General features: G+C 38.8%; 1 protein-coding gene across 4 annotated transcripts in view; it reads right to left on the reverse strand.

The window, feature by feature from the left end:
* The window catches only part of PLA2G7 (phospholipase A2 group VII), a 1,251,751-nt gene that overhangs the window by 950,166 nt on the left and 280,483 nt on the right, over positions 1–21,102 (reverse strand). Inside the window, exon 2 of one of the 4 annotated variants that reach the window (XM_044062628.1) lies at positions 275–392. The exons of the other annotated variants lie outside the window; for them this stretch is intronic. Coding sequence (XP_043918563.1) covers positions 275–356 — 82 coding nt within the window. The 5' untranslated portion in view covers positions 357–392. The remainder of the gene's footprint in view (positions 1–274; positions 393–21,102) is intronic. 4 annotated transcript variants of the gene reach the window in all.

Raw genomic sequence — 21,102 nt, forward strand, 5'->3', positions numbered from 1 at the left:
GAACATCTGACAGCAAAGACCAAAAGAATGGATGTGAAACTGGATAACTTCAAAGAAAAATGTTCCCAACAAATGGAAATATTACACGAAGACCTTAAGCAGCAAAAGAGATAGATTACTGGTACAGAGACTTCACTAAATGATATGGACACTAGAATTCAAGAAGGTGAGCATAATATAGACTTTCTCTTAAAACAAAATACTCTTTTACAAACAAAAATTGATGATCTAGAGAATAGATCAAGAAGAAATAATATTAGACTTTTTGGTTTACCTGAATGTTGAAGAAGGTAATATGGAAAAGTTCTTAACATCTTGGCTCCCTGATGTACTACAGCTTCCCGACACTCTCTCATATGGGATAGAAAGAGTATACAGGCCCTTCTTGGCTACTGCAAAAAAAAAAAGTTAAATCCAATTCTACTAAATCTGTTATAGTGAAATTTTCATCTTCTCATGACAATGAGATAGTGTTAAAGACTGCTTGGGCTAAATCTCCTATCAAATATAAAGAAAATGTCATATACTTTGATAATGATTACTCATCTTCTGTAATTGCCAAAAGAAAGCTTTTTTGCCAATACTAAAAGAATTAAAGAAAGCCCAAATAAAGACACACCTACTATTTCTTGCTAGATTAAAAATATTTCTTCAAGATGGTCAAAAAATATTTGAAGACAGACTCTGCCATTACCTTTGTCAAAACAAGAAAACTGCATGATAAAATAGAGGCTATGGAGTGGGCAAATGCCAGCCTTAAAAGAAATGCTGATAGTTCCTGGAAGGTCCCTGAACATAAAAAGAAGCTCAAGAATAAGATATTAAGCTATTTTACTACAGCTTTTATTTACCCAAGTCTTAAAAACTAACCCAGTAGTTGGGGAAGTGGAAATGGTTCAACAGGTGAGTCTTTGTTGTTTAAATGACTTTTTATGGTGCACAGTTGTTTTAATAGTATTTTATAGTCTGTTATTCTATCTCAATTTCTATAGCAAGTAAAAGCTATTTATTTATTCATTTATTTATTATCTTTAAATAGTGGTTGTCTGTTATAATAAATGATCTGTATATCTGAGACTGAAATTTATGGTATTTTGGGAACTATGATAGCTACGGAGACTTATAGATGAGAAAATGAGAGTCTTTGTTGCATTAGAATCTATTTCATTTGTTTTTAACTGTTTGCCATTTTATTTCTCTGTCTCTTTGTGAAGAGAGACTCCTCATTGATATTGTTGCCATAATGTTGCTTTAATAACAATGTTTCCCATCCCTTGTTCTGCTGCTGAAATGTGGTGCTATTTGTGGTAATACACATATGAAAAGTTTGTGTTTTCTCCCTTTCAGTAACCTGATATGGTTTGAAGTAATTGATTTATATTTATCTTTAAAAATGTAAATATTTATGGAGAGGCTTTAATTTATTTCTTTTTTTTCTATTTTCCTCTTTGCTGTTGGTTGTGGAGGAATGGAGGATTTTGTATGGATTGATATGTTCATGGTGGTCTAATGGTTTACTGGGTTTGGGAGATGGAGTTTGTCTTTTTAATGTTTTATATTGCTTCTCTTCTTCCCTTATGCCTTTCTTATTGTTCATTTTTAAGTTTCCCATCTTGCCACGAGCTAATCAACAGCTTTCTTAGTGAAAAGCTGTAAATGTTTTCCCTCCTCGAGCTCGTGAATCTGATATGTTAAATAACCCTGGTTTGTCCTTGCATTGCAGCTGCTATAATGGAGAGCAAGAAAAAAGTGCCATTTCCATGGAAACGTTTACAGACTGAACCCTGTGCTGAGAAGCTTTGCAAAAGCTGAATAGCTAGAATACACGGTTTCTAATGCCAGGACGTGCTGGAGGGACAGATTCATCACCCAGAGACTCCCTACACTATGGAACAGAATCCCAGTCCATGTGAGGCAGAGCCCCTTACTGACTCTGTTCAAGAGAAATCTTGACGAGTGGGTGGGAGATCGTAGGTTTACCCCGGGAATCATCTCTGTGTCACTGCTGGACAGAGGCACAGCAAACTAATGAGTATAGTATTCTCATCCTAAGGGGTGGTGAAAGTCACACACACTCTGGCTAGGCTTATAAATGCCCTAGGGCAGATAGCCTAGTATGAACCTATGAACCTATCTACAGCTCAGTTGAAAAACTGCACCTAAATAACTTGTACAATATGCCTACTATATTTAAACATTTATGAGTGTTCATAAACAAAGCACTTTTGACACATTTTAACCCTTACATTTTTTACACCTATCTTCATAATCCTATTATAGTTAGGTAAATTTTAAATTAATTGGTATAATAAGCATATAGCATACATAGTAATATCATTAAAATGGAGGGGTTAGTGTGGATTTAAAGTATTCATGGTGGTCTAATAATTTGCTGGGTTTGAGATATGGAGTTTTGCCGGCTTTGCGCTATTTTGTATTTGCTTTCTCCCTCCTATTGCCTTCTTTTTCTGTATTTCCTGGTGCTGCCATGAGGTAGTTAACAGCTTTCAAAACAAAGAAGAAAAAAACAACTGCAAAGGTCTTCGCTCCTTAATCTGGTGCATCTGAACTACTGAGCAATTCTGGTACCTGTTCATACTGCGACTGCCTCAACAGAAAGCAAGAAAAAAGTGTCGTTTCCATGGAGATGCTTGCAGGCTGAACTCTGTGCCGAGAACCTGCGCAGAGCTGGTAATAGCTTAAATAGATGGTCTCTACTCCCATTTACAGGCCAAATGAAAGAAAGTACAGTTGTGTACACTTACCATAAATGTAGATGTTCGAGTGTCTTCACTGTTGCAGTCATGACTGCAGGGTTCTCCCCTGCCGGCAGGCAGTCCTCAATCGGCCAGAATCCCAAAGTCTGGGTCCTGCGTCGGCTGCTCAGCCATGCTCCCTGACGTCAGAGCGCCAGGAGTACAAAGCTAACAGCCGACGTCAAATTCTCCAGTTTTTCTTGCCCCAGATGTCAGGTGTTCCAAAATGAGTAAGATCCCATACCCTTTGCAAATACATCTCAGAAGAAAGGTGAAGAAGGGAACCACACAAAGGAAAAAAAATAAGAGGGGACAGGAGGGAGGGTAACCCAGACTGCAACAGTGAAGACACTCGAACATCTACATTTATGGTAAGTGTACACAACTGTACTATGTTCATCGTGTTTCACTGTTGCAGTCATGACTGTAGGGTTGAATCCCAAAGCAGAATAAAAGGGAGGTGGTCATAAAGTAGAGGGGGTGGCCAAAAGGTCCTGCAAGACTGCAGAAGCAAAGCCTGCCCTAGACTTAGAGTAGAGAGGTAGATTGTAGTGCTTGGAAAAAATATGCACTGAACTCCAAGTTGCAGCTTCCAAAATGTCCTTGGTAGGAACTCCCCTGAGGAAGGCAGCTGAAGTGGCAGCAGCTCTGGTAGAGTGAGTCCTTATACTCCCTGGGATTTGCTTTCCATGGTGTGAAAAACAAAATCTGATTCCATGAGCAATCCATTTAGAAATGGTCTGTTTTGAAATGGCTTTACCTTGGGAACTTGAAGCATAAGAAACAAACAATTGCTCTGATTTCCTGATGTCCTTGGTTCTGTCCAGGTAAAAACGTAGTTGTCTGTGTACATCCAAGGAATGCAAGATCCTTTCCCCCTTATTTTGAGGAGTGGGGAAAAAAGTTGGCAAGTGAATAGTTTGATTTAAAGCCACTTTAGAAACCACCTTAGGCATGAAAGTAGGATTAGTCCTTAAAGACACCCTGTCTTGATGAAAAATAATATAAGGTTCCATAGCCATGAGAACTTGCAACTCCGAAACTCTCCTGGCAGAGGTCAGAGCTAACAGGATGGCTGTCTTCCAAGATAAAAACTTGATGTCAGATGTGGCAGCAGGCTCAAAAGGAGGTAAGGTGAGCTTTTCCAAAACATAATTTAGATCCCAAGCAGGAATGGGTGGAAATCTAGGGGGCCTTAAGTTCTTAGCTCCTCTGAGAAACTGTCTCATGAGCTGGTGGGAAAAGATTGGAGGGCCTGTGTTATAATGAGCAGAAATAGCAGAGGCATGTATTTTTATGGAAGAAAAAGAGAGACACTTATGTAAGAGGTCTGTCAGGTAAAGTAAAATCAGAGGAATGTTAGGAATAAGAGGATCTGAATCCCGAGCCTGCATCCAGGAGCAAAATCTTTTCCATTCTCCTGCATAAGATTTTCTAGTGCTAGGACGTCTGGCTTCTAAAATGACATCCATAACCTGCTTGGGTAGGAGAGAATGAATCATAGACCCTGGATTAACCATGCCGCCAGGCTGAGAGTTTTGACATGGGAGTGCAGAACCTGACCCTGGTGTTGGGACAGAAGGTTTGGAGTCTGTGGTAAAACCCAAGGGGGCTCCAGACAAAGGTTTTTAAGTGTTGGGTACCAAAACTGTCAAGGCCAATTTGGGGCCAGGAAGATTATCATCTTGGGCTTGTCCTGTTTGATCTTTAATAACACCTGTGGAAGAAGAGGTAGAGGTGGGAAGGCATACCCCGAGAGGTTTCTCCAACTGAATGATAGTGCATCCACTTTCCAAGCTAGTTTGTGGAATGTCCTGGTGCAAAAAATCTGTAGTTGATGATTGAGGTGGGATGCAAAGAGGTCTGTGTGAGGACATCCCCAGACTGCTGTAATCATCTTGAATATTTCGGTGTCCAGCATCCATTCGTGTGGGTCCGACAGGTTTCTGCTCAGACAGTCTTGCCAGGAAGTTTTGCTTCCCTGGTAGAAACTGAGCTTGAAGGTCCAGTTTACAAGCTAGAGCTGTGTTCCATAGATTCATGGCTAGTCTGCAAAGGGGATAGGAATGAGATCCCCCTTGCCTGTTTATGTACCACATAACTGTGGTGTTGTCTGTCCGTATCAGTAGTTGTCCTGGATGTAGAAGATTCCTGAAGGCCAATAGAGCCTTCTGAACGGCTAACATTTCCTTTAAATTGATATGCAGGAGCTTCTGATCCTTTGTCCAAAGGCCCTGCAGACAGTTGCCCTGAAAATGGGCTCCCCATGCATAATCTGAGGTGTCCGTGGTTAGTATCTGAGTGGCTGGAGGCAGGCTGAAGGGTTTTCCTTTGTTTAGAGTACATGCCTTGGACCACCAAAGGAATTCCTTTTGAAGACAATGCAGGACGGTAATCTGTATGTCTAAACTGTGGCAATGCTGAGACCATACACTTTTTAGGTACCACTGTATTTTCCTCATATGTAGTCTTGCATATGGTACGAGAAGGATGCAGGAGGCCATGTAACCCAAAGCCTGCAGGAATTTCCTTGCAGATAGCTGAGTTAATGTTGCCAAGGTTTTGAAAGTTGAAGCCAGCTATAATTGTTTTTCATATGTCAGAAATGCCATCTGGGTTGCTGTGTTGAGAAGAGCACCCAGAAAAGTTATCTGTTGTGAGGGTGTCAAATTTGACTTTTTTATGTTTACAGTGAATCCCAAGAACTTGAGAAGATTCTGAACAAATTCTAGATGCTGGAGTAAGACATCCTTGCTATCTGCCTGAATAAGACAGTCATCCAGATAATGGTAAATTTGAATTCCCTTGAATCTGCAATAAGCTACTACTGGAGCCAGGCATTTGGTGAAGACCCTGGGCGCAGTAGACAATCCAAAGGGCAGCGCAGAGAATTGATAGTGCCTCGATCCGGCCTTGAACCTGAGGTATTTTCAGCATTCCTGCCTGATGGGAATGTGTAAATATGCCTCCTTTAAATCTAAAGTTACCATCCATGCATTTTTGGTCAGCATTGGAAGTATCGGCCGTAGAGTAAGCATCTTGAATTTTGGTATCTCGAGAAAAGTGTTCAAGACTGACAGATCCAGAATGGGTCTCCATGAATTTTGCTTTCTGGGGACTAGAAAGAGCCTCGAGTAAAAACCTTGTCCCATCTCTGTAAGTGGAACCAGTTCTATGGCTTTCATAGCCAAGAGAGCTTCCACCTGGTTTAAGGCCTCTAACCATTGATGTTTTGGAAGATCCGGCCATCCGCTTGGTCTTGGTAGGGTATGAAAATGGAATTTGTAACCTCTTGAAACCACATCCAGAACCCACTTGTCTTGGGTTATATGAGTCCAATTTAGGTGAAAGAGAGAAAGTTTTCCTCCGAGAGGGGCTTCCAGGCAAGAAGTTCCTGCAACCCAACAGAGGGAGTCACTGAGTCTGTTTTCTAAGAGCTTGCAACCTGTCCTCTCCTCCCCTAGGGGTGGAAGCAGTCCACTGTCTTGGTCTATAAGAGGCTTGCGTTTGAGGCCTTCCTCGGGAGCGTCTGTATCTACTCCATTGAGCCCTGTCAGAATTGGGAAAGGACCAATTTTTAGTAGGCCAATTCCTACTAAATCTGGGTGGCTGTACTTGCAAGAAATCTTTAACCGTTTGCATGGATTTTGCCTTGTCCTCCATCTTCTTTATCACCTCTTCAGCTTTAGATCCAAACAAAACATTATGCTGAACAGGAGCATCCAATAATTTAGCTTTCACTTGATCTGGCAAGTTTTGTTTCTTTAACCACGCATGCCTTCTAATGACTGCGCCAGAGGCAGCAGCCCTACAAGAAGCCTCCGAGGCATCAAATCCACAGTGTAAACTATGCTTCCCAACTTGTTCAGTGGCATGCATTAAGTCATGTAATTCCTTATCTGCACAGGCGGAAATGGAAGTTAACTTTTGTTTTAAAACAGACAGAAGAAATTGCTGGTATTTCAGCATATGAAACTGACAGTTTAAAGCCCTAACAGATAAAGTAGCAGAAGTGTACACTTTTTTGCCCCATCGTTCTAATGATCTGGAATCCTTCTCAGTGGGAATGGGGTTTTTAGCAGAAGCGGCCTTAACCCCCTTAGGACCCTGAGAAATGGTTTCAGGATCAGCAGTAGGATTCTTGTATAAAAACTGGTGGAGTCAGGAACCCTATAATATCTGTCTGGCTTAACAGGAGCTGGAGGAAAAGAGTCAGGAGTTAAGTTAGCCTCTGAAAAAGCATCATCCACAATATCCAAAATAGGAGGAATAGCCAGGGGTCTATGTTGGGGAAGAAGAAGAAAATCCCTAAGTCTTTTCTTAGATTCCGAGTACTCCTGTCCTTCCCAGTGAAAATATACCCTCATTTCATGCAAAGTTTCCCCCAAAAGAGAAATTCTCAAGGGGAGAAGCTGAAGGAATGGATTCCTCAGCATCAGAATCCTCATAAGGAGGAAAAGAATATTCCTGGTCAGAAGAAGAAACTGAAGAAACAGAAGCCTGATCAGAGGAGTCATAATACACTTCCTGCCTAGGCCTTTTATCTGGAGGGGGATGTGAACCCCTAATCATAGTAAGTCTTCAGCCATCTTGAATAACTGTTTCTGAGACTTGGGTGCCGGATCAGAAGAGGCCTGTGCCTTTATTAGAAGCTGAGTAGGCCTGAAAACCCCTTCGGAAACCGGTACCTGCACAGTGGCTCCAGACCCAAGCAAAGGAGCACTGTCCGAAGGTCCTGCAACAGAAATATTCAAAGGCCTAGTTGGCTCCTCATGGGAGTCCGTTTCGGCCATCTGTTCCAAAATGGCCGACGACAGGGGCTGCAAAAGCGCCTCACTGACAACGGCCGAACCTGAAGCTGGCTCTGCTTGTACAATATCATCTGATTTGGACCTCGGAGGCCTGTCTTTATCCTTGCGTCGTTTGTGAACTCCGGTAGCCGGAACCGTATCCGACGACATTTTGTAATTAAAACGCCTACTGAAGTAATGAAATGCAAAATCGTACCTTTGTTTAATTGTACGTTGATTGAATCTAGCACAAAACCGACAACTAGCTACGTCGTGGTCAGGGAAGGAATACAGTAAGAATGAAAGTCCTTATGAGGTATTTGCTTCCCACATGAAATACAATTATTAACTTTTTCTGACATCGGACTGGAGCAAGAAAAAAGTTTCCCCAACGCGGTACTTAGCTTTGAATAGGAGAAAAAAGTCTTCGGACTGAAGTACGTTTAGAAAAAATTGTCAGGAGTCAGCCGACCGGCACTTGCGAACTGCTATCACCGCACGGCAAGAAAGACTGGAGAACATGGCGTCGGCTGTCAGCTTAGTACTCCTGGTGCTCTGACGTCAGGGAGCATGGCTGAGCAGCCGACGCCGGACCCAGACTTTGGGATTCTGGCTGACCGAGGACTGCCTGCCGGCAGGGGAGAACCCTACAGTTATGACTGCAACAGTGAAACATGATGAACATCTGCAGCTAAGTAACCTGTATAATATAACTGTTATATTAAAAGCATTTATGAGGGTTTATAAACAGTGCATTTTTGATACATTTATATCCCTATGTTTCTACACTTGTATTTATAATTCTATTTTATTTAAGTTAAGCCTCTTTTGATTGGTACAACAAACATATGGCATATATAACATCATTAAAGTATTTATAAAATAAATAAAATAAATAAATATAAATCTTTACACGAGACCTAAGCAGAAGTTAATATTCTTTTACAAGACATAAAAATCAAAAATGAGAATAATTTTAGTACAGACAGAAAAAAAAAAGCAAATAATGATTGAAACATAATATATTCTATATGAATATAGCTTGCTGCATACAGCATAGTCTCAGGTGCAGATGTTTACCATATAAACTAGTATTTTGATATATTCTGATAAATCTAGAAGTTCTTCCAGATTACTAAAGGTCTTAAAGGAAAGAAAGGGAACACAACTTCTTAGAAAATATTGAGCACTTTTATTGGAATCTCTTACTACAATGGGAAACTAAAATGTAATATTTTCTATGCTCTTGTTTTCAGGTACATGGAGATGGGGAAACAGTGTTATTAGATATTGGCACAATACATAAAGAGACAGGGGATTAGCCTACTTATTGATAATTGCAGCAGTTTATCACATATAAATTACTTATGACTTGTTTTATTTATATAATACATGATTGGTATTTATGATATGTTGAATTCATTTGACAAAAGTTAAAATGAAACAATTACATTTGATTTACTTTCATTTGTTTCTTGAATTGATACATACAATTTGAATGGGCGTTTGTTAAATTATGCAACAACATATACATTTAGACAGGGAGGAGAGGAGTGTTGTTACTAGCTTGATGGTCAATTTGGGTGACAGATGTCACTCAAATTATGAGTTTGTAACTCCAGGGGTGGTTTGAAAGAGTCTGTTATTAGTAAATGTTATAAGTTTGTGTTAATAGTTATTATGATGTTCACCAAGTCTTACAAAATTTAATTTGATTTAAACATGTTTCATTGGATAAAAATTTTATATGTTCCATGTGTAAATTATAACTGTATTCCTAATAGTCAATATGTATTCACTTATAAAATATAGAAAAAAGGAAAGTTATTAAACAACAGATATTCAGAACATTAATGTTTCATGACATCATTGAAGTGTATAACATTAAACATCAATGGATTAAATAATCCTAACAAGAGAAGATCTTTGAACAAATATCTTAAATTGCATAATTCTCAATTAATATTTCTCCAAGAAACTCATTTACTAACTGAAGATGTCACAAAATTGGAATCCAAATCTTACAAACTTTTGATTAGCTCAGAACATACACACAAAAAATGGGGAGTGGCCATACTATGGAAAAATACACTACCTATGCCTAAAATAATTGACACCTACAAAGACAACAAGGGGATGTTATCTTCAGTTATAGAATTTAATAAGAAATTTTTAACATAAATATGTATTGGATTCCTGGGCATTGGACCTGCAACAGTGGAACAACATATAGAACATATAGTTCAGTTTTCTAAACGTAGTATTATTCTTGCTGGGGATTTTAATTGTATTTCTGACATAAAAGACTCTAGTACCAATGGTAAAAGGAAAATTCCAACTATAGCTAAATTATTGAATGAATTTTCAGAAACATAAATGATAAAAGATATTAATAACTTTACCTTTAAGTCACTGTTCTATACATTCTACTCACATAGACATAATTCATATTCAAGAATAGCTAGGGTATTAATTTCCAATAACAACTGATTTCTTATCAAACTCGAAAGTGATTTCATGTCCCCTTTCAGGCTACAATTCCATAACATTTGATTTTTATACTAAACTCCACATTTAATATTCAAATTAAAAGGATACCAGTGTACATAATTAAACTGAAGGATTTAACCGATTTCTTCACTACAGATGTACAAAATTTTATTGAACTTAACAGTACACAGAGAACTTCTGAAGTATACATTTGGGATGCTCTAAAAGCTTATCTATATGGTAAAATTATTGATTGGTACAAAAAATAAAGAATTTTGTGGGATAAAGACCTTCAAGATATACAAATGAAGTTAGATGCCTTAAGGCTTGATGCTTAAAAAAAACCTGGATAGGAAAGATAGAATGAAAGAAAGAAATACTTTAAACAATAAATATATGAAAAATTTAAACCATAAAGTCATGATAAATATTGAAAAATATATGCATATTTTTTTCTATAAATCCTAGATCCATGAATATACTAGCTAACGAGACTAAATGATTAAATAAACATAACCATATTAAATAAATATATTCTCCAACAACAAAAAAATGGTATCTGATTTACCAAATATATTAAGTGAGTTTAGAAATTTTTTTTTAAATTAAACCAACCCAATGATGGCATTAATAGTACAAAAGATATTCAATCTTTTATATATAATATAAAGAACAGACCATCAGAAGCACAAATAAAACTAATAGATAAACAAATATCTTTTAAAGAAGTAAATGATCAAATAACTAAACTTAAGCAAAATAAAGCTCCTGGTAACAATGGTATCACATCTGAAATTTACAATATTTTGCCTGCTAAAGCACTAACTCTACTACATACAGCATTCAATATAGCTCAAAATAACAACATTACACCCCCTCTTGGAAATGCACATTTACTTCGCCCATAATGAAGTCTGATAAAAATCCTGTAACATGTGCTTCAAATAGGCTCACTTCATTATTAAACACAGAGTATAAAATGTTTATGTCTATTTATGCTGATAGACTTAAAAATTTATCATCCCTGGTAGATATGGATCAAACAGGTTTTATAATTAACAGAATTTCTTATGATAACATCAAAAGAACAATAACTTTAATTGAATCAGTAAAAGCCTTAAAGAATAATTTGACTCTTGTTAGTTTAGATATTAATTGTGCCTTCGACTCAGTTAATTGGAACTCTTTTTATTTTACTGAAGGACTTAGACTTTTCTAATAGTTTTATTAATCTTATAACTCAATTATATAATGAAAGTCAAGCCTACATAAATATAGGCACACGTATACCCCAGGACATACCCATTGTAAAAGGAACCAGACAAGGTTGCCCTCTATCTCCACTTTTAATCACATTAATTATGGAACCTTGGGATAACAATAATATATAAGGATATAAATTAAATTGTAATGAAACATCAAAAATCCAAATGTTTGCTGATGATGTATTAATCACTCTTGATGGTACTAACCCTACCTTACAACACTTGTTTAAAAATATGGATACATTTCAAAAAAGTTCTGGTCTTAATTTTAATAACTCTAAAACACAGATTCTTCTAAATGGTTCCAAAAGTTATAATATACATGACCAATATAAAAAATATATACCTCTGTCCCAACAAATAACATATTTAGGTATAATTATAGCAACTAATATTAAAGACATCTCACACCTCAAGTATAGTAAAAGTATAACAATCATAGCAACTCTAATTAGTAAGTGAAACAAGATTGTATTTACAATGGATGAAAAACTTTACATTATAAAGATGATCTTGCTTCCAAAGATCTTATACATAATACAATATATCTATATTCCCCCTACAGGCTCTTTTATTAAAAAATTTAACACACTGATTAAAAACTTTTTTATGGCATCCAATAAAGCCTAGAATTGCACTGTCCTATCATATGTATAACTGGGAAAATGGAGGTATATCTTTACCAAATCTAGAACTTTATTCAATTTTGTCAGTTATTAAAACAGTTGTTTATCTTATAGATGGAGAGTATTTTGTAAAATGGAAAGAAATTGTTAAATTTATCTCAAAATACCAAAAACAAAGATAAACATCTACCACAGTTAATGAATTCATTTATATGGAATTTGTGAGAGTATTATTCCACTCAAATGCTTAAATCTACTTATGTAATTTTTAATTCTAAGGGTCTTTAAAAACTATATATTTAGGTTTAGAATCTTTGAAAATTGGCTGTTTCTCATCTTCCCTATTGCCTATACACAAGGCATAATTCTATCTGCAGATCATTCTAAAATGTTATTTAAACAAAAACAATTAGATGTTTTGGCATCAAATGTTAAATAAAAATGAGGCAAAATCTATTAATGCTCTTATAGATGAATATAACCTTAACACTTTACTTTGGTCAGATTTGCAAGAGTTTAGAAAATATATTCTAGATAAGCCAATTTTATTCCCCTCAAATGCTAAAAATTCAATATCCAAACTTATTCAATATTTGATTTTATAATACTTTACCAGTTAAAAATAGTATATCATATATTTATAAATCAATTAAACAAGATCTAGATGTATATTCAGATAACTATCGGAATTCATTTTCAGTAATCAATAGTTTTATTCCCTCAGAAAAACACAATGTTAATTTCCTTCAGTCAGCCAGCAAAACCACTTCCTCCATTAAATGGAGAATCTTCACATGGAAATTCTTACATAAATCTTTCATTACACCTCAGAAAAAGAGTAAGATAACTAAACAAGATATTGTTTGCTAGAGATGTAATGCAGTAACAAACGCTGACTGGAATCCTGTATTTTATGACTGTGTACTATTAAAGAAATTTTGGGAAGAAGTTAACACTTTTTACAGGCAATTTTTACAATTTTATGTTTACAAAGTCACTTGTATTATTCAATACACCTGACCCAGATTGTATAAATAAAAACAAATATTCTTTGTTCTGGTCTATACTATCCATTGCCAGGAAAATAAATTACAAGAAATTGGAATTCCTCATCAGTTCTCTCATTTAAAGAGATTAAAGGTCTTCTCTTAGAAATATCTAAGTTAGAAATGTTAACTATCAAATCTACATCTACAAGGAATACAAAATTATATTACAAATGGGAAAATGTACATGAATTATTAAAGAACTGGATAAATGATTAATGCAGTAATATTTTCTTGTTTTAATATCTTTTATTCACTGTTTTCATTTTTCTTCTGCAAACAAATTAATTGATCTTGTTATTCGATATATAGTGAACATCATTGTACAGAGTTTAGTGTGCTATTATAGTTATTGTATTAATATTTTCTTTTTTAATTATTGTAATTTAAAACTCCAACTTATTCAATTTTTTTCAAAATATCTGTTCATTATATTAATGTTTTCAATAAAGCTGTTTTTTTTTTTAAAAAAAGATGTTCATCTCTGATTGTGTTGAATACAGTATAGTGAAGAGTATTCTTTTGAAATTTTTTACCTCCTGCCTGAAGCTTACAGAAAAAAGTTTACAGAACCAAAAAGAGGACACAGTTAATGATATCACTGCAGAAATTAGGCCTTATGTTATTAGGTGCATGAGTAGATGCCAAGTTAATATTTCCAAAACTTTGTAAGACCTTATGATGAGTGACCAAGCACTCAGTACTATGTTGAATGACATGAGCATTTCATTGACAGAGTACAACATTAAGGAAATGGGCAGAAAGGCTGGCTTCTATTTAGTAAGAACAGCACAACTGTACAAACCTTTTTTTTTAACCTAACACTGTGCAGTGGCAAAAGGGACACTATGCAGACTGTTTAATCCATCACAGCAGGTTCCACAGACAAAGGGGGAAGACGGTAGTTCCAATACATGTTAAGGTATTGAGGTTGAATGTTTTTAATGTAACCAAGTGAGGAATGTAAGATCCGAGTGTCCTTAATGAGCTGAGGAGCAAAAGCTTTGTGAAGGAGCTAACAGATATGGTAATATGGTGTTGGTGGGCTGTCCTGGGACTGCATCTGCTCCAGATTACCACAAGGGAATGTACTCTATCCTGGTGGAGAGAAAAAAACTGTTACTAACCTACTGTTGATCCTGCAGTTGTTGAAGAGGAGCATAACTTTCCTGGGCAGTCCACTCCAGTCAGGGTCATGGGGAACACCTTCATGGGGAACACCTTTCAGATTTCACTGGCCATAATTTACACATTGCGAAGGGATCAGGAAAACAAGGTGTTTGAGGATAACTCAGCAGATGTTTTAATGGGAAATTATTCTGATAATGCAGTACCTTGTACATACAGCCAAGCATGGAGAACACCAGCAGGTGAATACCCATATAATGCCTATTCCTTCTACATAGGCTGATGAAATGGTTAATTCAGGAGAACAGCTAAATGGTAGCAGCAAGCCTAAACTGCAGCCTCAGTTGTGGAAAGTTAACAGACTTTATTTGGAAGGGGTGCTGGGCAGGACTGCAAAGGAGCTTAGACATGTACAGATCTCAGAACTTGAGGGGTGTATCTGAGGAGGATCCTGGCTCTCACAAGGTGCATGGGAAATTTGACTACAGGCACATGAGGATATTGTGCAGGCAGTGTGCTCCTAAAGTGGAAAGGCAGCAGAAGGCGATGTATTGCAGCAGTTTGTAGTTACAAATAACTACTCTCAGGCATTTCTGGCCATAGCACAAGACATTCCTTTTTCAGGCCATATGGACATGGAACACAAATAGGAGGCATACCGAGAACCCCTAATAGGCAGGTATTGGAAAAAAAAATTGAGGAGGCACTGCAAGACTTGTGGTCAGTGCCAGCAAGTTGGCAAAGCACAAGACAAAGATAAGGCTGCTCTGGTGTCACTGTTACTGGCAAACCATGTCAGACGTAGCCATGAATACTGCCTGGTATGTTAGTACCATAACCACCACAAGTAGGAGATATAATCTGGTGGTGGTAGACTATGCTGCTACGTACCATGAGACAGTGACACTGTCCCATATTGAGGAAGAAAGATTTGCAAATGCTTGCTGGAAACTTTCAGCAGAGAGACAAAGGGGCTCTCCCTGGGAAATACTATACTAACAGGAAAAAGTGCTAACTTCATGTGAGACCTTCTGACACATTTGAGGAAATGCTGTGGGATAAAACAGTTAAAACTACCTCTATCATTAACAATTTATTTTGTGAAGAGGTTCAACTCTCACGACCATGCTGAGAGCATTCACAAACCTGTTTAAGCAGGACTGGGGAAACATCTAACAAATCTCCTGTTTGCATACAGAGAAGTGGTCCAATGAGCAACAGAGTTTTTGCCATTTATTTTATTTTTATTTAACATTTGTTTACCAGGAAAGTTCAACTGGGATAGAGCCCATTTTCAGAGGAGGCCTGGGAAAAATGCTCCAGGTGCATCTCTTTGGAATGTGGGGGGAAACCGGAGCACCTGGAAGAAACCCACTTGAATGCATGGAGAACATGCAGACTGCACAGAGTCTCACCCCTGCCGAGAACTGAACCAGAGAACCTCTTGCTGTGAGGCAACAAAGCTAACAGCTGCACCACTAAGCACCCATATCTACTTTATGACCTCAGGGTGAGGAAGCCCCTGGACTTGAAATGAGAGGAAAATGAATATGCTTCCCGCAAGTACTTTGTTTTGGAATATGTCATGAATTTCTGGACTACCCTTAAACAGCTCATGGAATTGGCACAAATCAACAAAGAGTCTGGCATTTATTTATTTTTATAATATTTATTTATCATTTGTTGACCGGGAAAGTCTGACTAGGTTCCACAGAGCCTGTTTTCAGCGGAGGCCTGGGGAGAAATGCATGACCCGACAAAGGCAGATAAATGGAAATAGTGCTTATTATTCAATAAAGCCTGAAGGCAGCACAGGAAGGTCCTTTCACTGTTGTGAGGAAATAAGTGATGTTATTTACGTGGTGGAGTTGCCAGGCAGGAGACAGAAACACAAACTACCACATTAACATGAAGTACTACCATGGCAGAGAGTTACTGCCTCTCTGTAGACAACAGTAGTTTAAACAGTCACACAGAATCAGTGTTTTGCCTGTGACCAGAATATATGAAGCTTTGAAGCAGCTGGATGGGACTAAGTATGTGACTACATTCACTGGCAGGTACTCTTGATGCCTGCAGCAAAGAGGAATGTTGTCACCTGTTTTAGGTTTAAGGATCCATCAAGATGCCCTTTAGGATGAAAAATGCTCCCCCAACTTTTAGTGATTGGTATATTATATGCTGGCAGGAGATGAAAACTATGCACATGCTATAAAGATGATCCTGCATCTACAATCAGTCTTGGCAATATCCAGCACCATGTGCAAGCTAGTGCTGACAAGACTGAATAGGACAGGGTTAACAAGTGCAAAGTGGGAAAGGAAGAAGTTTTTTTATCTTGGCCAATGTATAGGTGGTGGTAGGATTTGGCCAAGGTAAAAATATAGGCATGGTCTGTCCCATTACCAAAAAAGCAGGTAAGGGTATTCTGCAGAAGAATTGGGTAATACAGAAAGTTTGTTTTCGCTTCTTACGGATGTTCCCATAAAGAACGACCCAGATGAGGTTACCCGGACATTGGCTTATAAGCAGGTATCCTAGAAGCTGAAAGAAGGCTTGAATTGACCCATGCACTGGCTGGTCCTTATTACAACCAAGAATTCAACATACAGACAGAGGTTTCAAACCACGGATGGGACTGCACCTAGCCAAGTTTCTTTCAAAGGAAGAAGAGAATCTGGTAGCATATTGTAGTCACACATTCTAACCATGGGACAAATCATGTACAGCTGTGAATAAGAAATGTTTCGGAATAGTTTAGGCTTCCTCATAGGTTCAGCCTTACCTAGCAGTTACAAATCACAATGTCTTAAAGTGATTATACAAGGCTAGTATGCAAAACAGTAAAGTTCTTAGCTGAAGGCGGGGATTACAGTCCTGTAATCCAGGCTAGTTGCCCAACACAATGCATCTGAAATTCTCCAGGTGCAACTAATACTACATAAGACTGCAATCCAAATTGTAGCTTGCTACAGATCCCCCACCATGCCCCAAGATTCTCCCTACACCTTTCTAAACATACGTGAAAATATTAAAATACAACCAAACACCCTAATACTGGCCGATTTCAACTACCCTGCCATTAACTGGGAAAACTACTTGGGTACCTTTTCCCAACGGTTCTTGGAATTCATAAATTCCAACACCCTGGATCAACTAAATCCATTGTCCCACCAGGGGCTCCAATATCCTAGACTTGGTCATTACCAACATGGGAGATAGATGCTCCACACCAGTGGTCAACCTCTCATTGCTCATGTCTGACCATAAGCAAATCACCCTTGACATCCACATCCTACTCCCAGTGGTCAACCTCTCATTGCTCATGTCTGACCATAAGCAAATCACCCTTGACATCCACATCCTACTCCCACCCACCCAGTAAGGAAATCTCCGTAAAAAACTTCTCGAAAGCCAACTTCATGCTACTCAAGTCAGAAGTGACAAACTTCATGACACCCATGCAGACGGGACCTGAAAGTTCGACTGCTGAATCCTACACTAAAGCACTGTATGAGCACATCCACTCGTGCATGAATTGTGCCATCCCAAATAGAACCAAGATGCTCTCCTCCAAAAAAAAGGAAGTCAATCTGGTGGTCCCCTGCCATAAAGGGGCTGTGTACTACATGAACTACAAAATGAACTGGCACCTCACCTAAGTGTCATGTTTAATCATAGCCTCACCTCAGGCTTCATGCCCACTGAGAGGCGCACAACTACAGTTACCCCACTCCATAAGGGGGGATCCATCTTGGATCCCCGGAACTACCGTCCCATCAGTCTGACGAGCCTGATCTGCAAGGGCATGGAATGCATTATCATGGAACTTATAAACAAAGACATTGACAACCTTCAAACACTATACCCCACCCAGTTTGGGTTAGTGAAGGGCCAATCTTGTCTCCTGAACCTGAATGACCTCTTCGAATCAGTCTCCAGAACTGTGGACGAGGGTAAGGCAGTCCACACAGCTATATGGACCTCGACAAGGCCTTCGACACCATTGCCCACTCTGGAATCATAGATAAACTTACTAAGCTGGCCATAAATCACTACGTCATTCGATGGGTTGCCAATTGGCTTACTGAAAGAACCCAGACTGTAAAAGTAGCATACTCAAAATACAGCTCCATACAAGTGACAACTGGAGTACCTCAGGGTTCAGTCCTGGGACCACTCTTATTTGGCATCTACTTCTCTGAAGTACAGGACAACACTAGGGGACTCTGGCTAACAAAGTTCACAGATGACTGCAAACTTGGGAGCCATTACTGAATCCCCAAATTATGTGGATATTCTACAAAAGGGCCTTACAGAAACAGATGATTGGTGCCAGAGCCTTGGGCTCAAGCTTACTGCCAAGAAATGTTTAGTTATCCTCTTTGGGAAAAAACATGTACCCATGAATTACCACATAGGTGGCAATACACTAAACACCAAAAGTGTGATGAGAGACTTAGGGACACAGGTGGACAGTGGTCTCACCTTCAATAACTACATCGCCACAACAGTCAGGAAATCCTTCTATGTGGCACACCTCATCACTAAGGGTTTTTCATCCAGAAAAAAAGGTCACTGTCCCACTGTACTCATCCCTCATTAGACCAGGGGCGGCCCGTGCTATCGGACTGCCGGACTGCAGCCCCCTCAGAACGAAATAAAAATAGAAAAAAAATTTTTTTAAATTTTCGCGGACTTCGCGCATGCGCAGTAGTCCCGATGCGCACACGTTTATGCACATGCTCCAGGCAGTCCGGCAGGACCCATAGGGAACACATGGAGACGTCTGTGCACTTTTAAAGTGCACAGACTCGCTGGGATGATGCATCGGGGCCGGACTGCAACAGCAGCAGTCAGAACAGTCTCGTCGGGAGGTTTGCTTTCAGGGATCTCGCGGGTCTTCAGAGTATTGCGCTGGCAGGATGTATGGATATTATGGAGAAAGAGAATGGACAGGTAAGTGTATGGTGCTTTTTACGTTTACAATGTATGGGACTTGCTTTTATACTTTGTGTACAGTACTTGCTTTTACTTTGTGTATTGTATGGGACTTGGTACTGCTTTGTGTGTGTGTGTGAAAATGCCCCAGGTGCTCATGGTGGTGAGGTAGGGAATACCTCAGGCTTGAACCCTCTACCCTGTATGCAGGTGTTAAAGACTTTAGTTCCCTACCCACCACCATTTGTAAAAAAATTGCAGATTTTTGCCTCATATTTGATCTGATCTGTTCCTCATAATATCTGTGGTTTGTAAATGTTGCAATGCTTGATATTTGATGGTGTAGTAGTAGCATTGTTGCCTCACAGCTGCAGGTTCTCAGGTTTGATTCTTGGCTGGGGTTCCTTCTTTGTGGGGTCTGTATCTTCTCCCTGTGTTTGTGTGGGTTTGCTTTTGTGTCCTCCCATGTTACAAAGACATGTCTGCATTATTTCTTCCTGGGCCTCTGCTGAAAATTGTTTTTTTTGTTCCAAGTCAGACTGTCCTGATTAACAAATGTTAAATAAAATTGACAGGCATTTATTTGAATTTCAGACTTCAGGTTTCTGAATGTTTAATTCCTTGCATATTTGATGGTGCAGTGGTAGTATTGTTTCCTCACAGCTATAGGTTTTCTTGATTGGGGTGGCTTCTGTGTGGAGTCTGCATCTCCTCCCTGTGTTTGTGTGGATTTGCTCTGGTGCCCTGCCATTTTACAAAGATGTGTCTGCAGTATTAATCCCTGCGTCTCTGCTGAAAATTGTTTTTGTTCTGTCGGCAGTAAAACTGACAGGCATTTTGAATTTCAGACTTCAAGTTTCTGAATGTTTAATTCCTTGCATATTTGATGGTGCAGTGGTAGTATTGTTGCCTCACAGCTATAGGTTTTCTGGTTTGATTCTTGGTTGGGGTGGCTTCTGTGTGGAGTCTGCATCTCCTCCCTGTGTTTGTGTGGATTTGCTCTGGTGCCCTGCCATTTTACAAAGATGTGTCTGCAGTATTAATCCCTGCGTCTCTGCTGAAAATTGTTTTTGTTCTGTCCGCAGTAAAATTGACAGGCATTTGAATTTCAGACTTCAGGTTTCTGAATGTTTAATTCCTTGCATATTTGATGGTGCAGTGGTAGTATTGTTGCCTCACAGCTATAGGTTTTCTGGTTTGATTCTTGGTTGGGGTGGCTTCTGTGTGGAGTCTGCATCTCCTCCCTGTGTTTGTGTGGATTTGCATTGGTGCCCTGCCATTTTACAAAGACGTGTCTGCAGTATTAATCCCTGCGTCTCTGCTGAAAATTGTTTTTGTTCTGTCCACAGTAAAATTGACAGGCATTTGAATTTCAGACTTCAGGTTTCTGAATGTTTAATTCCTTGCATATTTGATGGTGCAGTGGTAGTATTGTTGCCTCACAGCTATAGGTTTTCTGGTTTGATTCTTGGTTGGGGTGGCTTCTGTGTGGAGTCTGCATCTCCTCCCTGTGTTTGTGTGGATTTGCTCTGGTGCCCTGCCATTTTACAAAGACGTGTCTGCAGTATTAATCCCTGCGTCTCTGCTGAAAATTGTTTTTGTTCTGTCCGCAGTAAAATTGACAGGCATTTGAATTTCAGACTTCAGGTTTCTGAATGTTTAATTCCTTGCATATTTGATGGTGCAGTGGTAGTATTGTTGCCTCACAGCTATAGGTTTTCTGGTTTGATTCTTGGTTGGGGTGGCTTCTGTGTGGAGTCTGCATCTCCTCCCTGTGTTTGTGTGGATTTGCTCTGGTGCCCTGCCATTTTACAAAGATGTGTCTGCAGTATTAACCCCTGCGTCTCTGCTGAAAATTGTTTTTGTTCTGTCAGCAGCAAAATTGACAGGCATTTGAATTTCAAACTTCATGTTCTTCAGAATACATAGTAGCACAACCTTTTTTCTAGCAATTTTCTAAGTTTATAAGATGAATATTTTAAATTTGTCCCTATTTTTGGGACTGTATTCCCCCATTATTGGCTTCGTCCAGGTTTTTGTGCTAAGGTTGACAGCTATGG

The sequence above is a fragment of the Protopterus annectens genome, chromosome 2.part1 (assembly GCF_019279795.1).
Source record: "Protopterus annectens isolate FY-2018-M chromosome 2.part1, PAN1.0, whole genome shotgun sequence".
Classification (NCBI taxonomy): Eukaryota; Metazoa; Chordata; order Ceratodontiformes; family Protopteridae; genus Protopterus; species Protopterus annectens.